Genomic DNA, 24696 nt, shown 5'->3' on the forward strand with positions numbered 1-24696 from the left:
TGTGGATAACCTGGAGAGGGTCCACAGAAGGGCCACTCGTATGGGTAAGGGCTTGCAGGTCAAGCCCTATGAGGAGAGACTAAGGCACCTGGACCTCTTCAGCCTCCGCAAGAGAAGGTTGAGTGGTGCCCTTGTGATTGCTTATAAATTCATCATGGGGGTGCAGAAGGGAATTGGTGAGTCTCTACTCACCAAGGCGCCCCTGGGGGTTACAAGAAATAATGGCCATAAGCTAGCGGAGATCAGATTTAGACTGGACATTAGGAAGAACTTCTTCACAGTTAGAGTGGCCAAAATCTGGAATGGGCTCTCAGGGGAGCTGGTGCTCTCCCCTACCCTGGGGGTCTTCAAGAGGAGGTTAGATAGGCATCTGGATGGGGTTATCTGAACCCAGCACTCTTTCCTGCCTATGCAGGGGGTCGGACTCAATCTATTGAGAACCCTTCTAACCTTAACATCTATGAATCTATGACTATCCCTCCCAGCTCACTAAATAGTGGAGCTTCCCCTGGATTTGCTTTGAATCTAAAATCTGTCTGACAGTGTATTCTTTGTGCCCTTCAACTATTACAGGTGGGGGAAGTGGGGTTTCACAATCAGGAAAAAGGTCTTCAATATAGGGTTTGAGGAGGGAGCTGTGAAAAAGCAGGTGCACCTTCAGTGTTATTGGTAGATAGAGTTTAAATGTGATGGGGTTGATTTGTTCCATGGCCTCAAAAGGACCAAGATATTGGTGGTCTAACTTGGCTGATGGCCTTGTGGTCTTGATATTTTTAGAAGACAGTCAAAACTTATCACCCACTGAGATAATGGGACCAGGCTGGTGGTGCTGGTCAGCCTGGTCATTATATACAGCCCTGGTGGCATCTAGATGATACTTCAATTACTGCTGTATCAGCTGGAGGTGTGCAATGAGGTCTTCCACAGCTGGAACTCATGGGAAAGCAGAGTGTCCTAGATGAAACTGGGAGGAGAACTCATAATTAGCAAAAAATGGAGTCTGGTGTGTGGATGCATGGGAAATGTTATTATAAGCCATCTTCACCAAAGCGAGCAGAATTACCAAGTTGTCTTGGTGGTAGTTTAAGAAACATCTGATATATTGTTCAAGGGTTTGGTTTACCTGCTCTGTCTATTGGTTTGGGGGTGGTATGCTGAGGAGTGAAAGGGTTCCATACCCAAAGCCTTGCAAAATTCATTTCAGAAACATGAGACAAATGGGGCTGAAATTACCTGGGTAGGACATACATGGAGCCAAAATGTGTTCCAGAAAAGGTTTCACAGTCTTGCTGGCAGGAAGTGGCATGGACAGGGACAAAGTTGGCCATCTTAGTCAATAGGTTGACCACCACCATCATTGTAGAACAACCTGCTGAGTGTGGAGGGTCCACAATAAAATACACATAAACCAAGGCAGTGAGGGAGTGGGTATGGTCTGGAGAAGACCAACTAGTTTGATTTGGGGCTTCTTTGTTTGGGCACACATGGCACAAAAGTGAACATATCATTAAATGTAAAAGTTCATCCAAGGCCAGAAGAACTGTTGAAAGACTCATGCTTATGTTCTGGAGCAACCAAAATGGCCAGCAGGTGTGGTGTCATGGCACAGCTTAAGTATTTGAGGTCTTAGTGGGCCTTTGGGAATATAAAGGTGCTGCTGGAGAAACAGGAACTCACCGCACCACTGGAAACCAGGCCAGGTTTGTTGCCTGGTACAGCCCCTGGCACATAGGTGCTCTGCAAGGTCTGCTTGAATCAGTAAGGAGAGGTTCTGCAGAGTGGTGCCTGATATAAAGTTCTTGGGCTAAAGGATGGTTGAAAAGGGAGGTGGGCTGGGTACTGAGAGTTCATCTTTTTCAGGACAAGGCATCTGCTTTCCGATTTTTAGTTACTGGGCTGTAAATGACCGCAACATCAAAGCAGGAGAAAAACATTGACCAAAAGACTTGGTGAAAGTTCAGCTTCCTACTGGCATGGAGGTATTCCAGATTTGTGTAGTCCATTATTACCCAGACAGGGTGGCATACCCCTACCAGAAGGCACTTCTGTGTGCACTGCTGGCACGTTCAGGTCAGCACAATCAGCTGTGGGGGGATCATGGGGATTGTTTCTCCTGGTGCCCCCACTTCCCAGCTGGCACTCTCAGGGGGCCACTAGCACTCTTGCCTGCCCCCCCGACCACCTCCTAAGTGGAGAACACAGGCTGTCAGGGGGTGCACCAGCACTCTCAGTGGGTGCACATGCAGCCCTGTACACCCCCTACACAACACACTAATAAAAACTGCTGGACCCCCTTCACATCTTGTTGGTCAGCCCACTCTATGACTGCAGATACTTTACAGGGGGTCCATGGTCAGGCCTTCATGGTAAATTATGTACCCTAAAAGTTCAACTGATATTTTATCAAACTCACACTTATGTAACTTAGCATACACTTGTTTTTTCCTGGACCCTCTGTAAAATCTGGCAGACATGTTGTGTGTCATGGGTTGGGTTATCACAGAGGATCAGAATATCATCCAGGTATATTATAATGAACTGGTTCAGTATGTCCCTAAAAGTGTAATTGACAAAATGCTGGAATGCAGCAGGGGCATTGCAGAGTCTGAAAGACATGCCCAAATATTCAAAATGCCTGTACCAGGTCTGGAAAGCCATTTTCCATTCATTCTATTCCTGTATTTGGACCAGATTATAGGCCCCACACAAGTCTAACTTGGAAAAAAACTTGTCCTCTTCAGTGTCCCTGACACTTGCACGGCATATTTCCTCTATTGATCATAAGGGAGTAAGGCTAGAAAGATCTCCACAAGGTCATCTAGTCCAGACCTCTGCTCAAGGCAAAATCATCCCTGACTAAACCATCCAGGCCAAATTTCTGTCCAATCTGCTTTTGAAAATTTCTAAGGATGAAGAATCCTAAAGCAAAACCAGGGATGTCATCCGCCTGCTTTACTTGGCCTCGTTGAGGCCACAGCTCGAGTACTGCATCCAGTTTTGGGGCCCCCACTTCAGGAGGGATGTGGAAAAGCTTGAGAGAGTCCAGAGGAGAGCCACTTATATGATCCAAGGCCTGGAGGGCAGGCCATATGAGGACAGGCTAAAGGATGTGGGACTCTTCAGTCTGGAAAAGAGAAGACTCAGGGGGGACTTCATAGCAATCTACAATTATATAAGAGGGGTACATCAGAACGTGGGAGAACAGCTGTTCACCGCCTGGGAGAACATCAGGACCTGGGAGCTGCTCACCAGAGCTGCCCAAGGGATAACAAGGTCTAATGGCTGTAAACTCTGAGAAGGCTGATTTAGACTGGACATAAGAAAAAAAAATTATGGTGCCTGTGTCCAGGGTGTGAAACAGACTCCCCCCAGAGGTGGTGCAAATACCTACTCTGGACTCTTTCAAAAAACATCTGGATATTTTGCTTGTTGGGATCACTTGAGCCCAGCTGACTTCCTGCCTATGGCAGGGGGGCTGGATTCAATGATCTCATGAGGTCCCTTCCAGCCCCTAATGTCTATGAAATCTATGAAATCTACAACTTCTCTAGGTGGCTTTTTCCAATGCCTGACCACTCTCACAGTCATAACATTTCCCCTAATTTCCAATATAAATTTCCTCTGCTGTAGCTTGAGTCCATTGCTCCTAGACCTGCCCCTTATCCCCATCTTCTCTATAATTATCCTTCAGGTACTTGAAGACGATTATCAAATCCGCTCTGTCTTCTCTTCTCAAAACTATAAAAAGGCTCTTTCAGCCTTTCCTCCTAAGCCATACTTTCCAGTCCTCTAATGATTTTTGTTGCTCTCCACTGGACTCTCTCCTCTTTGTTCACATGCTTCTTGAAGTCTGGGGCCCACAACTGGACACAGTATGCCAGGTGAGGCCTAACCTGTTAGCACCACTGTCCACCATACAGTGCTAAGGGATCATTAAAGCACAATTAACCCTTAAATGGGCTTGAAATATGCAAAAAAACCCAGCTGAATTAACCAAAGTCTAGCGTTATTGATACTACAAATGTTATCTTAGCAGTTTCAGTATAAAGAGAGAGAAAAACACTTAGTACAATAATCTCACTCAATTTCCAGATGGTAACTCTGTTCAACAGAAAATGTGGCCAGTCAGGTCCTGAAAACAGAGGATGCATCAGTGGAAAGTCTTTATGGCTGGCACAGTCAAAATCCAGACAGGTATTGAAGGCTGGATTTATGATAACATATGCTTAACTGTCTTGCTGCCCCCTTTTACGCTTTTCTTTAACTTCACTCCTCTGATGATTTGTTGCTTCCCAATGGGGTGCCCTGAAGTCAGCATAACTTATCCAGTCAGCTTATTCCTTTGTTCAATGGACCCATCACATGCACACCTCCTAATTCAGTTTTTTTTATTCATGCCTTGATTTGGGCATTGTCCATTGGTTTCCTCTTATCACCTTTCATTAATGTATCCAATCATTTCATCCATCTGATTCAGCCAGTTACTGCCAAGTTCAGTTAATTTGAGCTGATAACAAGGTCATTACTATGTTAGATTAGAAAAACTGCTCACAGTGAAAGAAAAGGGAAGAAACAACATGTGAGCAAGCTTTGAGAACAGCTCAAGGACAGCTGATATTGCAGACACCAGCAGAATGAAAAGTTCAAATAATAATGAGACTACCCAAAAACTTAATCAATGTTAAAATAAAGCTAAATATAAAAGAAAAGTTTAAATAATACTATAATTCACCACTCAGACAGGTGTAACCTTAAGCATAAACGTGACAAGCTACTCTAATACAACAGAACTGTATAAAGTACAAAAATAAGTTTTCTTTATTCTCAAGAAACACTTCTGTTAGTACAACCCAGTATACTGTTGTTCTTTTTTGCAACAAGTGCACACTGTTGACTCATATTCTCATGGTCTGTTGTAAGGACCTCACCCCAGGTCCTTCTCTGCGGTACTGCAGCCTAACCACTCATTCCTCAGTCTATATTTGTACATGCAATTATTTCATCCCAAATGCAGAAATTTACCATTGTCCTGTTTAAATTTCATCTGGTTGAATGGAGACTGGAAATTTGCTAAGTGTGTACTCAATTCCATTGCATGGTTCATTAATGAAGACATCATATAATACCAGACTCAGGACATATTCTTGGGGAGCCCCACATGATACCTCCTCCCAAATGGACATTGAACCAAATAGACATTTCCTTGGCTTGTTAATGAGAATGCTGTGGGAGACAGTGTTAAAAAGCTTGCTAAAGTCAAGGTATACCATATACCCTCCTCATCCACAGAGCAGGGTATATGATCCACATATTTCTCCCCATCCAGAAAGCCTGTCACCTTATCATATAACGAAATTCGGTTGGTCAGGCATGACTTCCTCTTGGTGAATCCTTGTTGGGTATTCCTGATCACTTTGCTTTCCTCTAGGTGTTTAACAGTCGACTCTTTGAGGATTTGCTCCATGATCTTTCCAAGTACAGATTGGTCTGTAATTCCCTGGATCCTCCTCCTTTCCTTTCTTGAAGATGGACAATATATTTTTCTCTTTTTCAATCATCTGGGACCTCACCAACCGCCATAATTTCTCAAAGAGGATAGCTAATGGATATAAAATTATATCAGTCAATTCTTTCAGTAACCTAGGGTGCATCCCATGTAGCCCTGCTGACTTTAAAACATCTCGCTTTGAAGTAATCCCTAACATGTTTTGCCATTACTCTAGGTTCCTGACTCCTTCCCTCTCTGCTGCCAACTGCACTTTTCATCTGGTTTGTGAAGACTGAAGTAAAAAAGGCTTTAAATACATCAGCCTTCTCTGCATCATCCATAACTAGATTGCCTTCTGCATTACGTAAGGGACCTATGTTTTCTTTGATCTTCCTTCCTTGACATATTTGTAGAATCCCTTTTTATTGCCTTTTATACCCCTTGACAGTTGCATCTCAAATCATGCCTTGGCTTCCCTAATTTTCTCCCTGCATGGCTGTGCAATACTCTTATACTCTTCTAAAGTATTATGACAATTTTCCACGTCTTGTAGGATTCATGTTTGAGCTTCAGTTCATTGAAGAGACTGCTATCTATCAATTCTTCTGTCACATTGGAATAGTTTGCTCCTGTGCCCTTGAAAGAGCCTCCTCAAAGTACAGCCAGCTGTCTTGGACTCCTCCTCTCCTCAGATTTCTCTCCCAGGGAGTCCTGCCCACCAGTTCCCTGAGGCTGTAACAGTCTGTTGTTGTTTTTTTAATCCAGTATCTGTAGTTTGTTGCTCTCTTTCCCTTAAGATCTTGAATTATATGTGGTCACTTTCATCCTAGTTGACCTTTTATCTTTACATTCTCAACCAGTTCCTCCCTGATTGTGAGCAACAAGTCAAGAAGAGTTTTCCCCCAGTTGGCCTCTCTGCTCTCTATGTAAAAAAGTTACCCCAATATTCCCTGAGCATTTGCTGGACTGCCTGTGCACTGCTGTTTCCCTATAATTAAAGTCCACCATGAGAACCAGGTCCTGTGATCTGGAAGTGTCCATAGTTGTTTACAGAAGGCCTTGTCCACCTTTTCCTCCTGGTTTGGTGTCATATAGCAGGCATCTATCATGATATGTCCCCACTGCTCTCCCCTCTGGTCTTTACCCTGAAGCTTTTACAGGTACACTTTCCACTTTGTTCTGCACAGTAGGAGGGCACTAGGATGTACCTGCTCCTTAAAAGGAGCAAGCAGCCTGACAGGCCGTTTGCAGGTGGTGCAGGGGAGAGACGCACCTGACCAGAAGAGGGGTCAGGTTGGAATCTATATAAACCTAGAGCCTGAACCAGTTGGCAGTCTCTCCCTGGCAGCCGTAAAGTGAGGAGCTCTTGACAGCTGAGCAGCAGCTGGGATCCTGAAAGGTCTTGGACGTATCTAAACAATTCTGTAGGCCTGGGAAAAGAGTCAAGTTCCCTAGCCAGAGAACGAATGGGTTTTTACAGGCAAGTAGCCTTTGTTTTATGTTAAACCACTAGAAGGCTTGAGGTGGCTCTCAGAGGGCCTGCATGCAGGACCAGGGGTCCAAGAGCCCAAAAGAGAGCCTGTGTGTGGGACCAGGGATCTGAGAGCACCAAGGAGGACTGTGTGTGGGACCAAGGGTCCAACGGCCCAAGGGGGCTGGGGCAAGCAGGCTAGTCTCTCCCTGGCAGCCATGGGGTGAAGAGATCTGGGCAGCAGGGCTCCTGAATGGACTAATATCTTACCTGTGAAACCCCAGTGAAGCTCAGGGAGCTCACAAGCCTAGCCCAGGGCCAGAAGGTATACCGACACTAAAGGGGGGGGGGGAAGGTTTGCCCTCTTAAAGGGGCAGTGGGCTGCTTTTCCTTTATGGTTATGTTATAGCCCAGAGACCTATTTTTTACATTGCAGTTACACTGCTGGTTTTGGCTGGGACATACGGAGGTCCCATTGGTCCCCAAGGGCCCTGCTAGAGGCAGGTTTAAGGCTCAACCAGCTGTTGAACCTGGATAGGTCTGAATGCAAGCCCGCAGAGCCAGGCAGGGCCCAGGGGCCCAGTGCCCAATAGGGACAGAGCCTGGCAGGGGCCAGGGTCCTGGCAGCCAAGAGGGCCAAATCTTAGCTAGTGCCTCAAAGCCAGGTCCAACACAGTGGACTAAAAACCAGAACATAACCTTGTCTCTAAGGGGTAATTTATCCTAATGGATTATTTGAATCTTCTGAGTTTGCAAATCAGTGCTTTTGATATAATTAAAATGTTGTTCCCCTGAGGTCATTTTTACATAATGTATCTGTCTTCCATTTATATACTCTTAAAAAAAATTAAAGTGTTGGTCTTAATCTTCAATTAGTAATGAGCTATATTGCTGTTACTCTAATACCAAAATGCCTTCCAAGTAAAGATATAATGCTAATTTTTGGAAGCTTTAGGGAAGCATTATAACATGCTTCTCAAAAGAGCATACACATCTTGCAAAAGCATAGTTAATTTTCTATGTATCTTAGCATGAGTTAGCCTTGTACAGCTTAACCTTTTAAGGTTAGAAATGGTGTGTTTTGACTACTGACTAAAGAAGCACATGAAAACCTCACCTTACTTTTTTTCCCCAGCATGTTTCAAAGACCCAAAAATTACAGAAGTTAAATTTTTCCTTGTAGTCCTATGATCCTTTCATCATGTGTCACTATAACTATCCCACCACACAGGCCCATGTGCCGTGTGTGATCAGAAACTTATAGCAGGCCACATCTTTAAGCAAAGGCTCAGGATGCTGTAGGTTTATGATAAAGGTACGCCTAACCATTCATCAGAACAATTTGAACTGTACATATTTTACTTCTGAAACATGACTTCTGGGGCAGAACATCTTACCATTAAAGTTCTTAAATTATATTTAAATCGCCAAATCATTTAAAAAAGGCTAACTAAAAACTGGAGGTTGACTATAACACTGAGATTACTGGTTATGGTTTTTAGTATTGTTGTTTGAAAGGTTAATTATAGGAGTTATGTACAGTAAGCCATAATGCAGTCATCTTGGTAGAATGTGAGCCAGGTTTTTTGTTGTGGAAATTTAGACTCTCTTCAAGTCAGTAGCAACACTTGCCTTGACTTCAATGACACCAGGTCTAGGGACAGACATTACACATAAACCAGTTTAAGTGATCAGATGTACTGGTTTAAACCTGTAACAGAACAGATATTCAATGCACATAAACCAGTTTCAAGATGGCTGAAACCAGTTTAAGATAAAGCTGGTTGAATGTCATATCAGACTTCAGTGATTTGGCTCAAACTGGTTTATGCATTGTCTGTCCCATACTCGGAAGTTCGTGTTGTTTCTGTTTTCAGTTCTGTCACTGACTTCTTTTACTTGGGCAAATGACTTAACTTCTCTTTGCCTCATTTTTCCTTGTCTGTGAAATGGAGATTCTAACATTTGCCTAGCACTGTTCAGTGCTTAGAGCCCCTCTGAAAAAAAGAACTTATAGAAGGTATTAGAGGATCCATTTACATTTTTGTGCATCTCCATTGTTTTTTGGTGTTGATTGTACTTGACATCTTACACCTTCATTTACAGAGTTTATAACAGAGTCCTGAGTAATTGCTGGGGAGGAATAAAAATAATAAATATAGGGGAAAACTTTTATAATTGACTTGAATATTTCTCACAATATACAGTAACTAGACTAAAAATGCCTATTTCAGTGAAGCAACTCCTGTAACAACTGACATTTCTTTTATAACTATTGAAGAGGAGATTTATAACTATTTAAGAGGTTACAGGAAACTTCATGTTTTTTCCCCTTAATACAGTTTAAATAATAAATTATTAGTGTTTGTATAGAAAACTGATGGGCTGTGATTGATCTTTACTTAAATATGAAGTAACAAGTACCACTTGTGATAAAGCTAAGGTAGAACTGTTTTTGTCCTTCCAGTAAATTATTTGCTAAAGACTGTAGACATCAATGCAAATATATTTAATTGGGGGAATATATATTCATGCTAGAGACTTTTGTTTCAGCCTTCTCCATTAACAGATTTTTGCTGATACGTTTGTATAATATGGTTACATTTAAAAATAATCAGATTAACAATATACACTTGCTGTCCCCAAACCAGTATTCTGCCTGTTCTATCATAAGACCTTACAGGCCCAATCACTTTTATGCTGATCAGTTGCTTTGGTTTTATGATAATGTATAGTCATGAGACAAACCCTGTTTCTTCAGTCACAGGACTGAAGAGCTGGTTGCTTGTTCCTAATTACAAATGCAATTAGATTAAATGCCTTAAATCTGAAGTGATGCAAATTGGCAGACTTGTTTCTGCCTGGGCTGACAAATACTATTTGAATTTCCACAAACTATTCCACCACCCACCTTCCTTCCGGCTATAAGTGGGATGTCATGGCAAAATGACAGACGTTCCCTGTTTGCTTGTTGTTCATGGCAAACTACTCTTCAGCACCTCCTGAGGCGACTTGAAATATTTTAGCAATGGTAATTCCTTCAGGTTTTCAGAATTCCAGTGAAGCAATTGTGCCTGTAATTATATAATCTATGAAAAAAGTAATGGTACAAAATGCTTATGTCTCAATCTCCCCATAAATGTCGAAGGCAGAGCTTTTTCTTTCTTGGTTTTTGTAGGTCATAAAACAGGGCCTGTGAGGTTTTATAATGTGGGTATTGTATAATTATTAATTTGCCTTGTAAGGTACTCTCCTGAGAATTCTACTCCTCGTATTGGAATTCTGAGCAATAACTACATCCCGTTTCTATTCCCTGGGTGCATCTACATGTGAAATTATTTAGACACAATACAGTCCAGCAAAATTTGCACCAGAATTTATTGCTTCTAGGTGCAACATTTACATGTGCACCCAGGACTGCAGTACGTTAAGACAGCATGGTGCAGCACCAGCTGGCAGGGGCTGGAGGGGGGTGGCCAGCCTGCCAACCCAGGGCGGTACCTGCTCAGCTCTGGAGGGGTTGGTCTGGGGGTGAGGGTGCTATGGTGCAGAGCTAGCTGTCAGGCAGCCCTGCACTGTAGCTTCCTCATGCCCTAGCCAGCCCTGGGCATTGTCTACATGTGTCGCAAAGGAGTAAATAACTCTAACGTAGAATAGTACTTGTGTTGAGGAGTACTATCCTACAGTGGAGTTAATTAGTTTACTCCAGCCTAATAGCATTGCTTGTGTAGACAGTGATACTGTACTGTAGAGCTAATTAGGCAACTCTGTAGTAAGCGCCTCATGTAGGTACACTCCCTGTGAACTTTATTGTTTAATTATGCCTCACCCCAACCCCATAAGATCAGGCATTTTCAATTTCTTACATCATCAGGTCAGCTCTGCTCTTATGTGCTTTATTTTTGAAACATGTAGACCTTGGCTTTCAGTGACTGGGGTTGAGGAGTGACCTATCCAACAGATTCTTAATGTGGGATGCCTGTTAAAGTACATTGCATCTCCCCAGTCCTCATATACTGAGAAATCTTGGGAGGAGAAAGGGAAGGATGGGAAATAGGTACTTGCTTTGCAGGAAAATAGCAAGCCATGGCACAAGTTTGATATGAGACTTAGACAAGAAGGTTCCATGTGAGAAAGGGATAGCTGGAGCTGGTTTTTGGCTAAGAAATAAAATCCACAGTATATAGTTTGCAGTTCATGGAATTGCTGCCAATACACTGGGTAATATCAATATTAGTTTATCTTATTGCAGAGATGTAACTACCAGGGTCTAACTACCTTGGTGGCAGCAGGGGCTAGGGCAGGCTGTGGTAGCTGGACTAGCATTGGTAGAAGCCACTGTCTTCAGTGGGCACCCAGGACTAGTGCCCCAGTTGCCCATCCCTCATTACACTTCTGTCTTCTTGCACCTTAGGACTAAATTAAGACCTCTGCCTTTAAGTCATGCAGACTGCAGCACTGGAAAGGAGTATGCCCGGAGTGAGATATATATGTGCAGTCAGTATGCTAGTGCAGAACTAAGTGCTGCTGTGTGACCTAAGGAATCTGGGCACTACTGCCACTTTTCACATATTCTTCTGCTAATTCAGGTACAGAGTTGTATATGGTTTGGGGGTAAAAGGATATGACTTCTGCCACATGGAAATTCAGTGATCAAACTCTCTGGCCTTACCCTAACTACTCATGACATCATTTATATTTAGCGTTTAAAGATTGGAAAGTGGCCAAATGAACCTCATTTTACACAATAAAATGGAAAATAGGTTAAGTGGTCTTATTACTGTGAATGTCAACTACTTGGTGATGGTGGAAAGATGGAAGACAACTTCTTAGAACATTTTCTCATGAAAAACTTCAATCATTTTAATTATGCAGCTTTTGCTGTGGAATGATTTTGCATTTATTCTTAATACTTAAGAAAGATTTTGTTTTTGAAAATGTTCATTTTCAATGTTTTGCTTTCTTTTACTTTTTATATTTTTGGTGTGGGCTTTTTTTCTTACAAACCACGTTCCCAGCAGCAAAGGTGACAGTATGTAATAAAGGCATTTACTGGGGCAAAGGCTGCCCAGTCAGAGGTTCTCTGCTGCCTTCAAAGGGGTAAGTAGTGGCATGGTCCCCAGTCTGTGCCATAAAGCCCTGAGGACCCAAAAGTTACTTAACTGTTCCCTGTCAAGTGTATACAGTCACAAACCCCAAAGCTACTCAGCTAATCTCTTTTTTCAAACTTGTCTCCACACCAGCCAGATACCCTGCTTGTTCACACTTCCCTGTCCATTGTTATGCTTATCTCAGTCTCCTCCCTTTGATGCCTCTGGAGCATCTGAACCATCAACAGGGCTACTCAAGTTCTTGTAGTGGATGTTTTTGGTTATAGCTGTGTTGGTATAAGGACATAGACAGGCAAGGTCCTTTGAGTAGATGGGATATCTTTTATTAGATTAACTGAGTTTATTTTTTTCTTTTCATGTTGTGAAGTTTCCATTTCAAATGGCCATTTCCATTTTACGTTGCTGGGTTTTTGGCTGTAACCGTGTTGGCTACAGTTGGTGTAATAAAATATATCACATCTACTCAAAGAAACTTGCCTGCCTTTAGTGGATCTATCTCACAGGCCAGCAAATCTGGCTTCACTATCTATTTAACCCATTCTTTCCCCCCTGTATAAGCAAGCCAATAGAAACTGAAGCACACAACATTGTTATAGTATGAATCCCAGGAACACAGCAATATTCCAATAAACTCCATAGTCTGTGTCACATCCTCATCAACCTCCTCCTGATTGAAGAGAGGAGGTGGGGGTCTGCAGCAGACTTGGATAGCTCTTCCTTCTGCTGTGCCACTGCAACTCTTTCAAAATGATGAGTTTCCTCCATTTTGGATATCTGCATATGCATCCTGTAAGTCAACTGTTGATATTCCCATATGTTTCTCAGCTGAGCCCCCTATTACCAAAGTTCACTTACCTACTTCCTGAAGGATTCCACCAGGAGTAACTCTTACACAATGTGGTATCACATTTCACAGTGGGCATTTTATACCGACAATGGATTCCTCCCTCCACAGTACCCGTAACAGCTAGGGGATGAGGTATCTGTGTGAAGGGGGCAATGTTCTACTTCTCTTTATCTCCTTATGATATGAACAGATGAAAAGACACCTCCTTGTACTTTACCTTGTCTTTCCATGCTGATGTAAATAACTTCAGGCTCAGACCTAGACAAGATGTGCAGCTATCTAATGGTAGCTTCTCTCAGTGGGTATATTCCTATCCCTCATCAGATGAGCATGAAAAAACCTTTTTACCTTTAGGAAATGGATACCCTTGATGGATGTAGACAGATGAAACCTAAACTCACACCATATTCTTTAAGGGTTAATTCTCAATGGGTTAGGCAAAGTTGCACTGTTTTAGTGGTTTGTATTATCTGTCCACTACTTTTTTTTTTTTTTTTACTTTTGTGTTGTTTATCTGTGCCCTTAATCTCTCCAGCCATGTGAACAGTGGGAAGCAGGGTGAGAAAAAAGGGACAGTTGGAAAAAAGAAAGTGATGAGCTAGAACACTAAAGAGAGGCTTTTTAATATCCCAGTGTTGTCAAATCAAATCAAATCATATTGTATCAAAAATCTCATGTCTAAGACAAAAAAAAAAAGGTTTCCATTTGAAAAAAAATGTACTAGCAATTTGCAGAGGCCAAGCCCATAACTTTGTGTCTTGGTATAGGAATGATGTTGTAGCTTTAATGGAAGTGTCTGAGAGGCAAGGTTTTTAATCTTGATATAATAATAGTGAACCCATGTTCATTTTAATCACACACAATAACATTGTCACAATTTTATTTCCATTTTGTTAGCCCAAATTCTAATTTTGACCACACTGCAAAGCAATGGCTTCCTGCCATTAACTATAATGGGAGCAAGATTAATTATCTTTGGTATATATGTTGTAAGAGAAGTAATATATTTTAAAATTATTTTTGTGTATTTGTCATATTAAATTTCACTAAATAAGCAAATGATCTTAAAGTTCTCTGGGAAAGTCTTGTCATTCACACTTGTATGGTCAGATGGATTTCATTAGTATGGCACTGGTGTAATTTGCAGGAGATATTATTAATTTAGACTTCTTCGTTATAGAGCAGCAGGGAAATTTTTAATAACCAGGAGCTCAGCCTTTGAAGTTAAATCATGACTCTTTTACCCTCTTACTGCCCAGTAAATAGAAAAAAGCTGGAAGATTAACTTCCATGTTTTTCTTATTTCTAGAGGGGAAAAGTGATTTTAAAAACAGCCCCATTGCCTAATTTTTGTTGGCAATGCTCTCTAGTTGTCCGGATAGGGAAATGTACTAAAGACAGAGGGTAAAAAATTGAATCCACATAAATCCACCAAAATTTTGCCATGTACTAGTGAGTAATTGGATTGGGGTGACTGCAGCAGCCACTCTGGGCACCAATAGGAGTGCAAGGGCAGTCAGAAGTCATTGCTGCCTGTGTGTTACAGATATCCTGCGTGCTCAGTTGCATTGTTACACCTTTGCCATTGACTTTGGGGCCAAAAGCCATCTGGGAACCTGGAACCAAATTCCCAGGGACGTGGTCCTTGCCCCTACCTTGGGCAAATTCAAGAGAGGTTGGACGATCACCTGTCTGGGGTCTTGTGAACCCAGCATTCATTCCTGCCTGTCACAGGGGGTCAGGCTAGATGATCTGTTCAGGTCCCTCCTGACCCCAGCTACTATGAAACTATGAAAACTTAATTCCTCTGAATACCATTCTGCCACAGTTTGACAAAGAAGTGCACAAAGATAATTTCACTATTTTAATATCTATTAAAAAAAGTTCTGAAGATATGTCATAGCTGATCTATGAAAAAATGTAAATAAACTTTACAAAACAGTGTTGGTCCAACACTTGTGTAACAATTGCTTTATCTAACCTGTCTTCCCTATTCTTTTGTTTTGTTTTGCTGTATAGACACCCTATTTTTGGCCATCAAATTGTTGGGAGCCGGAAAACACAGACTATGGTCAGTATGGAATCTATACTCTTTTTCTCAAGACACTTTTGTTTTATGGATAAACACCTAATAAGGTGTTTGTGATTTTATTATCCTACTATCCTATTATTAAGCACATTATTAGTATATTGTCTAATCAGAGTACAAGAACTGATGTGTTGAGCTCAAGATTGGCATTCAAAAAACGAATCTGAACTCAATTCAGGTACAGGTAACAGCTGTGAGCATTGCAGTATATATGGTGAAAAGGTCTTAATGAAATAGAAAGTATTTTAAAGTGTGTAATTCTACCATTATTCTTAGGTTTAAATATGCACAAGCAGCTGATTTAGGACTTTTTAAAACTGAAACACAAGTCAAAGTAGTCCAGATTTTTCAAAGAAATGTTCATGTATGTATCAAATGAATGTGTGAAAATCTGTTTTAATTTGTATGGAGATTTAGCTACTTGGGATGCAAATGGCCACATCTTGGCACAGATATCTTATTTGCATTCTGCCTTGTAGCATTTGTACACACACATTAGAGGTGTGAAGTTATTTATGTAAACTTGAATTTAAAAATCTGGGCATAATTGAAAATAAAAGGACTCAAATTAAAGATTGTTAAAAGAGGGCACCCAAAGTTATGCTTCTGTATTAGATGTAATCCAAAGTAAGTGCCGTAATTTTGGATGAAACTGAGCAATCTGCATCTTCCATTTACTTTAATTGGAGGGTAATCAATACTTTTAAAAAACAGCCCAGTTTTTTTAAGTGACTAAATAGGAACATGGTAATCTAAACTCAAGCACCCATTTCCAAATTTACCAGGCAATAAATCAGTATTTTCAATCTGGTATGTATTTATAGCGTCAATTCTGTCTCACTATGAAGACATGTGGTTTAGTTGAGTTAGTATAGAGTTAAGAATCAGCCTCAGTTTGTTGTGGAGTTGACATGTGCAACTTTGCTTAAATCCATAAGAACAATACTTTTAATTGAAAGTGCTTCAAATTAGGCATCTAAAATGTTGAGATGTTGAGAATTTTTTTTCAGATGTGTCAAGGAACCACACCTCCCATTTTAAAAACAATTTTAAAAAATGCTTAACCTTTCTTTACTTCAATTAACCTGCCTGCAAAATAGGGAGAAAAAATGCTTTAACCATTCTGTGAACCACTGAGGTTTGCAGGTGTAGAATTCAAGTGAAATCCATACCATGTATCATTAAGCAATTTTTTAGGAAGGTTTGAATAATTAATGAAGTGGACAAATGTTTGATTCACCACTTCTTTTCCTGTTTTTCTTTTTAAGTTTTTCTGTGCTATCCAGAGGCTGCATCTACACAAGATGCTTACTGCGCAGTAGTGTTGTATGGCATGAACCGTGATGTGATGCTACTGCGCAGTAGTAATGAGCTCCTGCACAGTCAGTGTCACCAGGAAGCTGTGCAGGGATGCTACTGCGTAGTACCCAGTCATTTAGTACTTGGGTGGGCAAGTACTAAATGATTGTATGATGACAACTATGCAGTCAGTGTCTTGTTTAAACGTGGCCACAGTCTCCCAAATTGTGCAAGACCAGAAAGTTATGAATTGTGGTTCCAAGGGAGCCTCTGAGATGACTTGGGGAATGCTAATAAATATGCCAAAAATGTTTGAGAGGGCTCTTTTTCTGTCAGGCACGGCTGAGCCTGAAGTCAGGCTGATCAAGTTGCAGTTTTTTTACACTGACATTGATAAGGAAATACAGTATCTAACTGACATATTAAACTGACCTTACACCTGAAGAAAAGCAATAAAGGCACCATGAATGACTCAAAGATACAAAAAAAAAAAATGTCAGGATCAATTTTACAAATAAATCAAATTGAATGTGCTAGGTGTTTTTGGCTGGGACTAGAGACATGCTGCAGGGCATAAGAACAAAACAAAATATCAGTGTGTTATCAGTTTACAAAACAATAAACTTAACAGTTAGTAGGTATTAGATCCATCCAATCATCTTATAGGCCGTTCTGCTAAACAGTCCGTCTTCTTTAGATAGCATATAGTGATGCCTGAAAATGGGCAAATCTTTAAAGGAAAAGAGATGCCTGTGCTGTGGAGCAGTGAGTTTGTTCATTGGCATTTCCAAGCATTCTCTTTTTGCTAATTAGGATCTGTCACCATCCAGCCTGGCAGGAGGATGAAAAATTTCTGCAGAAAATACAGTAGTGCTTTGAACAAACAAATGTAAGAACATACTGGTCCAAGGCCCAATCCTTTTAGTGTTCACTCTCTACTCCTTGGCACAGTGCCTTACCACTGGCAAACGTACGGCGTGGTTCAAACATATGGCCCATGGGCCAGACCTGGCCTGCACAATTGGGTTGTCTGGCCCATAGGATTTTTTATGACTTCTTACAGGCTGGACCATACATCTCTGAAGAGATTCAGCCTACAGGGGTTGTTGCCATGGCTGCAAGAGCCCCTGTGGCAGCAGCATTGACCCCCTGACTGCCAGAGCTCCTGTTTCAGCACAGCTCTACAACCCAGGGAGTTAATGCTGATGGTCACTCCCCCACTCCTCCACACCCCAACACTTTACCTTCCACCAAAAGCAGGGTTTTTAGTTATCCTTGCTGACTTAGATCAACCCCAGGGGGAACGGGGAATGGAGTGGCAATAATGTTACCTGCCTGGATTCTGGAGCCATGGGAGGTAATGCTACCACCGGTGCTCAAGGATCATCTGGCCTATAGGTAGCCCTGCAGGGGCTTGGCCTATGGGGCCCAGTGCATTTGATACCTCTGTCCTACTATATTAGGCAATTGTTCTATCTAATTCAATAATCAGTTTCTATACTCAGCTAGTACTATGTTCCTCAGTAAGCATAATCTTTTGTAAAAGACAATTTGTAATAATATTCCCATTGAACAAACATCTTACCAGACCTAGTCAGTTGTTCTATGTCCTGAAGCATAAGGGTTTCATAAGGGTTGTGTCGTTTTTACGGACATGCAGATATCGAAGAGCGAGAACCATGAACATATACCACTTAATAAGATTCAGCTCACAGTTTCAACAGAAAAAGTGGTAATTAATGAGAGTGAAATGCATCCCTCTGCAGGGAATCTCCAGAAGTCCTGTGCTGATAAAAAAAACAGATCTGGGCATATAGACCTTCTAGGGACTTTCTGCAGAAGAGCGAATGCTGTCTCAGATGAACTCAGAGGGATCATCCAGAAGAGTGCAGCTGTGCAGTATGTGGTGCTGCAGTCCTGTCTGCAGTGCCATGTGCCTCACATGCTGCACCTGCAGGCATTCCCCGTATTGCTACTTTGCAACGTGTTGCCGGGGGGGGGTGTTGTTTGTTTTGTTTGTTTTTTTACCCTGAGAGATTCCAGGACCAAAAAAAAACTGCACCTAAAAAAAAAGCAGAGTGGTATAAATGGTGGTAGCATGCACCGCCCAAAACCAGAGCCTGACCAGTCAGAGCCATGCTCCAACTGCTGACCATGCTCCCTGCTGCAGGAATTCCACAGCTGTTGTTCCTAGAGGCCCCAGTTAAGGCTGCTGGGGCCAGTACAGTTGTTGGCCCCAGCCTCCCCTGTCCCACCTGGGGCAACAGGCTTTGCACCAGAGTGCACATGGCACAGGTATTCCCCAGGGACAAGTAGAAGCATCACAAGGTGTGCCAGTGCTACTTGTCCCTGGGGAAATGCATGTTTCTGTTCATAGGGATGTGCCCAGAGATGCTGCAAATGTTCTCAGCATTTCTGCTGTTTGTTAGAAAATATAAGAAAAATAGAGATAATAGAGTATAATAAACCATTTCTAATTAATACCACTTCCCCTGCAGTGATGTTGAATGCTTCCAATGTGTGTCATGCTGAGCAGTATTTTCCTTTGAAGGAAAATATGGGGCAGAGCCAGAGCAGTGTTAAGCCCCTGTTTTTCTCCCTTAAAATTAATGGAAGTGGCAGGTTTCTGGAGTCTCTCAGGGTCAGGGCATCCTCAAATAGATAAGGTAGTACCTTCCTCAATCATCATTGTCAGAAACAGCAGTCCTTCCATATGAGGATGACAGACTTTCAGCAAATAGGGGAGAAATCAGTTAGCTTGGAGATGACTCAGGAGGCCAATCTGAGAACTGCATATTTGACTGAAGACATGGCAAATAGTTTCAGGACAAAGGAACAGCCCCTAGTGATGTCAGGTCACAGCTATTGCCCTTTGTATGTCTCATCTCTCTGCCTCCATAGTGAGGCAAGTTTGCTTGAACAAGAATGCCTTGTTGTATATCATGGAGCCACTGGGGACAATTCAATGCTTAAGTTTCCCAGGTATCAATATTAATATTGCATTTCTTCAGACTGGCCTTCAAGGTGTCCTTGAATCTTGCTCTAGAGTGGTGACCATCAGTGAGCTGGGAGGATAGGACTTGTTTTGAAAGCGGTTTGTCAGGCATCCTTATGACATGCCCTGTCCAATGGAGCTGGTGCTGTATAAATATGGATTTTGTGATGTTTGCTTGAGTAAGAATGTTGGCATTTGTTCTTCTGTCCTTGCTACAGAGGTTAGTCCAAACATATTGCTGATGGTAACATTTCAAGGCTTTCAGGTATTTCTGATATGTCATCTAAGTTTAACACCCATACAGCCAGGTAGGAATAGCAACAGCCTGGTAGATGAGAAGTTTGGTTTGGGTCCCGCTCTCATGATCATTGAAGATATGATTTTTGAGATGTCCAGAGACAGCACTGGCAGATTTTATCTGGTGCTGAATATTGTCATCTCTGTTAACTTTTTTTGGAAAAGGTGGCTACCCAGGTAGGGGAAATGCTCACCATTCTCCAAAGACTACCCTTTAATTCTAATACCCTTTAATTTTAATATGAGGAGAAGCTGTTGTTTGGCTTGTGGTGGATTGGTAAAATATTTTGATTTTTGTGAAGTTGACAGAGAGTCCGAGCATTTCATATACTCCACAGAAGTAGTCAAGAATGTTTTGGAGGTCTTCAAATGAGTGGGCACACATGACATAATCATCATTGTATTGAAGATATAATGAAGATATTGGTTATCTTGGATTTGGAACATAACTGGTTAATATTAAAGACAATCCTGTTCATGTGTGTGAAGGAGTAAGACAAAACTCACAGCTTGGAGGGCTGGCAGAGCTGCAGCTGGAGACTGGAAGGGAAGGCAAATACCTACCACACTTCTGGAGCAGCATCTCGCTCAGGACTGGAGGAGGGAGGCTGCCCAAAGGTATTTCTGGCCCCAGAGAGGGGCAGAGAGGGGTCAGTTCCCTGCAGGCCACAGGGAGAGAAGAGTGGCTGAGCAGCTCAGCAGTGACCCTCAGCAGGAGGCAGATGGAGGCTTGCACACATGTGGCTGGTGGTAATCTCTAGAGCAGAGCTGCAGCTGAGGATCTGGAGCAAGGGAGTCCGTAAGGCCTGTGATAATCTCTGGAGTTGAGTTTTCAACAGAGGATCCAGAGGAGGGCCCGAGGGAAAACTCCAGTTACAGGTAGAGTGATCCTGTGCATGGGGGAGATCCCAAGGAGACTATGAATGTTCATAGGGGTGCAGGGCAGGCTGGCCAATAACAAAGACTGGACTAAGGGATTTTCTTGATCATTGCGACTGGGATTTTGAGAACCTGATCCCTGGTGAAGGGGATGTGGACAGAGCCCAACAAGAAGGCTGAGAGCAGCTGGGGTTTTCTTTGGGTTTTTTTGCCTTTTCTTTTGATATTTGAGCACAGGCCAAGACCAGCCCTGGAAGGGTGTACCTAATCGAGAGTACCTGAAAGAGAGTTGGTTCAATCCTTGCTTTACGCTAGTTTTAATAGTGAAGGGGTCCATTTTTTAGCCATTGCTTAGATTGGTTGCTGTCATGTCATCATGAAGAAGTCTGGTGATGGTAACAATTTTTTGTGTGTAACCAAGTCTCTTCAATATCTTCCACAGGGAAACTCTGTCGATTGAATCAAAGGCCTTAGTCAGGTCAATGAAGACCATGCAACAGTGAAATTTTTACTGGCGGCATTTCTTCTGCAGCTGTCTAGCAACAAAGATCATATCTATTGTACCACTGAGTGGACTGAAATCACCTTGGGACTTAGGTAGAATCACCTCAGCAAGGAGACTGTCTCTCTTGTGGAGCATGTGGGAAAAGATCTTCCTGGCTATGGTCAGGAGAGCAATATCACAGTAATTGCTGGAATCTGATCCATCTCTTCTCTTGAATAGTGATGATTCTGGTATCTCTCAAGTCACTGGGAATCTGTTCATGTTTCTAGATTTTCACAATAATGGTGTGAGTTTAGTGAGAACTTTTTTTCCCATTTTGCTTATACATTTCAACTGGTATTCCATCAGGACAATGTACTTTCTTCTTTAATTGCTTCATGGCTTTCAAGGTGGTATCGTGATAAGTTGGTAGCTCTGCAAGTAGTCCTTAATGGGATGTTGTAACATGCTGGGATCTCAGGGGTGGCCATGATGCCCTCTGGTGGTTCTGTGACCATGCATTGCTCTGGCCATAGGGTGCCTTCCCTTCTATCTCATCCACCATGCCTTGCTGTTCCTTATGGTTCTAAAAAGAGGCTGCCCCCCTGGGCCTTCGCCTGGCCCCAGTTCAACTCAACCCCCACTAGGGCTCCCTGGCACCCTACTCGTCCTCACTGGTCCCCTGCTGGGCCTCACTCTATAACCATGCTGCCACAGGGCACCTCAGGTCTTAAGGGTGAATTGCATGGCTCCAGTCCTTCCCTACACCACACTGCACCACAAGCCTTGCAGGTGTTACCATAGTATTGTTCTCTGCTGTAAGGGCTTCAGTCTCCTTGGCCTCTGCCCCATTACTCTGGCTAGGCCTTTTTAGCCTGGGCCCACTGTATCAGACCTAGCTTTGAGGCACTAGCTCTGGTTGCACCCCTCTTGGGTATAAGGTTCCTGGTCCCTGTGTGGCTCTGTGACCTCACTGTCTGCCCACTCTGGGTGCAATAGTCAGTCTAGCCTTCAGCCTGTTCCTGGCAGGACTCAAAGTGATCCCAGGCCCCTCAGGCACTAATGGAACCTCTGTATACTGTCCTTGCAGTCCCAACCCAAACTGCTGGTATAACAACATAAACCATAAGCCTCTGGGCTATAACATAACATAAAGGGAAAGTAGCCCTCTTCCCCTTTAAGAGGGCAAACCTTCCCTCATCTCTACTGCTGGCATACCTTCCAGTCCTGGACTAACTTTACGAGCTCACTGAGCCTTACTGGGGTTCCACAGGCAAGACAGTAGTCCATTCAAGAGCCCTGCTACCCAGAGTGTTTCACCTGTGGCTGGCAGGGAGAGACTGACTGACCGGCTCAGGAGCTGGGGTTAACTTGCTCCAGCCTGAGCCCTCTTCCAGTCAGGTGAACCTCTCATTAGCTCCAGGCACTTCCTGTAAGCAGCCTTGTATGCTCCTAGCCCCCTTAAAGGAGCAGGCACACCCTAGTGCTCTGCTACAGATATTTTAGAATGGCTTCAATGGTATTGTCTTCAACATTAGAATCTCAGTTCAGATGCTCTTGAAAATGTTTGTTCTGCAGTGGATTGATAATGGAGCTGTTTTTGAAGAGTGCTGTCTCATCCTTAGATCTTGGAGGGATAGCTCCTTGGGTTCTTGGCCCATAGATAGCTGTGGTTGCACTGAAGAAATTATACATCATGACTGTTGACAAACTTTTGAACCACTTTTGCTTTGTCCTCTCACCACTTGTTTTTTTTCACTCTTGAATTTTCCTCTGGGTCTTGCCTGTGGTGATGGTTTTGTTTTTCTTTGGGTTTAAAAACATTCTGTCAACCTTTGAGGGCTCTCTTTTTTCTGTCAATCAGAGCTTGAATTCCCCTAATATTCTCACTGAACCACTCCTGAAGTTTCTTTGTGGAGAAGCATAGAGATTCTTTGCACATCTCATGGATACCTTTCCTGAGATTCTTCCAGTGATCTGTGGTTTCAAGATCATTAGAGAGGTCAGAGAGTTTCCCACTAAGGCACTGCTGGACTCTATTGCTTTTAGTAGGGTCTTTCAAGCACTTGATATTTAACCTCTTCCCTAGTTGCTGTTTTCGTGGACACTTTTTGGGGGTGATATAAATGGACATGATGGAACATATCAAATAATGATTCATCCAGGAATCATCTGCTCTGATCATAGTTCAGCTGACAGATGTCTTGAGCATGCACTACGATGCAGTCAATCATGTGCATGCATAAGCAGGGGTGCATCCATGATGACTTCTGTTTGCTTAAGAGAAGAATTCCACTTTAATTGACTTTCCTGTCCATAGTTCAGAGTCCCTGCCTACTCTAGCACCAAAATCACCAAGTACATTAATCTTACCTTCTTTGGGGACAGATGGTAGGACTTGGTCAAATTTAGAATATAATTTTTCCTTTGTTTCATCATCTGCATCAAGGGTCAAAGCATATGTGCTGATGACTAGTGAATGTTGTCTTTTGGTTAGCAGAAGACAAAGGGTCATAAGATTCATTGATGCCAACTGGATGTTATGGCATCTGAGTAATAATTTTGGTCTTGATAGAAATATCAACTCTTGGCTGTGATTTTTTCAGGTTTCCTTTTCCAAAAAAAGGTGTTGCCACCACCTGTGAGCTGCCCCTTTCCTGAGTGCCTGGTCTCATTAAGTGCAGCAGTTTCAATATCAAATCATGCAGCTTCTCTGGGCACAAATGCTGTCCTTCACTTCTGTCAATTACTATTGGGGTTTTCCATCAGCGTGAAGAAGTTCCAGGTAGCTTCCTCAATCTTTATTCATCAGTGTTAATAACCCTATAACAACTTTTTAGTGATTGACTAAATTTTATAAACCTATGAAGTAATTACACACATTTAAAAATATATATAGTTTCCCTTTTAAAAAAAGGAGGCAATTGCTGCTACCTCCAGGCCTTACTCGTAGTTATGTTGCTGCTGATAACGAAGAACAGTACGAATGCAATAACTAACATTAAGCTAGAAATAAAATGGGGTTGAAACATTGCATTTGTTCATTCATTACCAAAGTTAACTAAGAAAATATATTCTTGTCTTCCTTTGTACAGCATATTAAAATCTGCTCTAAAATGCTATCTTATTTTCTGCTTTTAGTGAGGGATATAAGATATTTTAATAACCAATATTAGTTGCAGGAAATGTGCTTGACATGGGGCACATCTACACATGCATATTAGGGTGAAGCAATAAGGTTCAGCGCATATTGCACCAGAGTTTATTACTCCTGGGCACTGTGTTTATATGTGTGCCCAGGACTTCAGCACACTGAGCTGAGTCAAGCAGCCCTGGCTCACAGGGGACCTGGGGGTACTGCTCTGATCTGGCTGAATGTACTGTGGAGGAGTTGACTGGGCCATGAGGGTGCTTCAGTGTGGGACTAGATGACAAGCAGCCCCCTCACTGAAGCACCCTTATGCCCCAGCAAGCCTTGTCAGCATCTACACATGTGCTGCTTCAAACAAAAAAAACTCAACAGCAGGAATAGTACTTGTACATACAAGTACTAACCTGCTGTGGAGTCTATTCACTTCCTGTTGTTTAATAGGGCCACACATATGGATGCAGAGATGTTTACTGCAGAGCTAATGAGGCAACTCTGCAGTAAACATCTTGTGTGACATCCTTTTTTTTATGCATTTCTTACACTAACTCCAAAGGGTTTCATAGTTTCATAGTTTCTAGGGTCGGA

General features: G+C 42.4%; 1 protein-coding gene across 4 annotated transcripts in view; it reads left to right on the forward strand.

The window, feature by feature from the left end:
* Positions 1-24696, forward strand: part of RGS7 (regulator of G-protein signaling 7) — a 600793-nt gene that overhangs the window by 450110 nt on the left and 125987 nt on the right. For all 4 annotated transcript variants that reach the window (XM_019527608.1, XM_019527609.1, XM_019527610.1 and 1 more), the window contains exon 6: positions 14937-14988. In XM_019527608.1, the coding sequence (XP_019383153.1) occupies positions 14937-14988 (52 nt within the window). The remainder of the gene's footprint in view (positions 1-14936; positions 14989-24696) is intronic.

This window comes from Gavialis gangeticus, unplaced genomic scaffold (assembly GCF_001723915.1).
Source record: "Gavialis gangeticus isolate Ggan-Ray unplaced genomic scaffold, GavGan_comp1, whole genome shotgun sequence".
NCBI lineage: Eukaryota > Metazoa > Chordata > Crocodylia > Gavialidae > Gavialis > Gavialis gangeticus.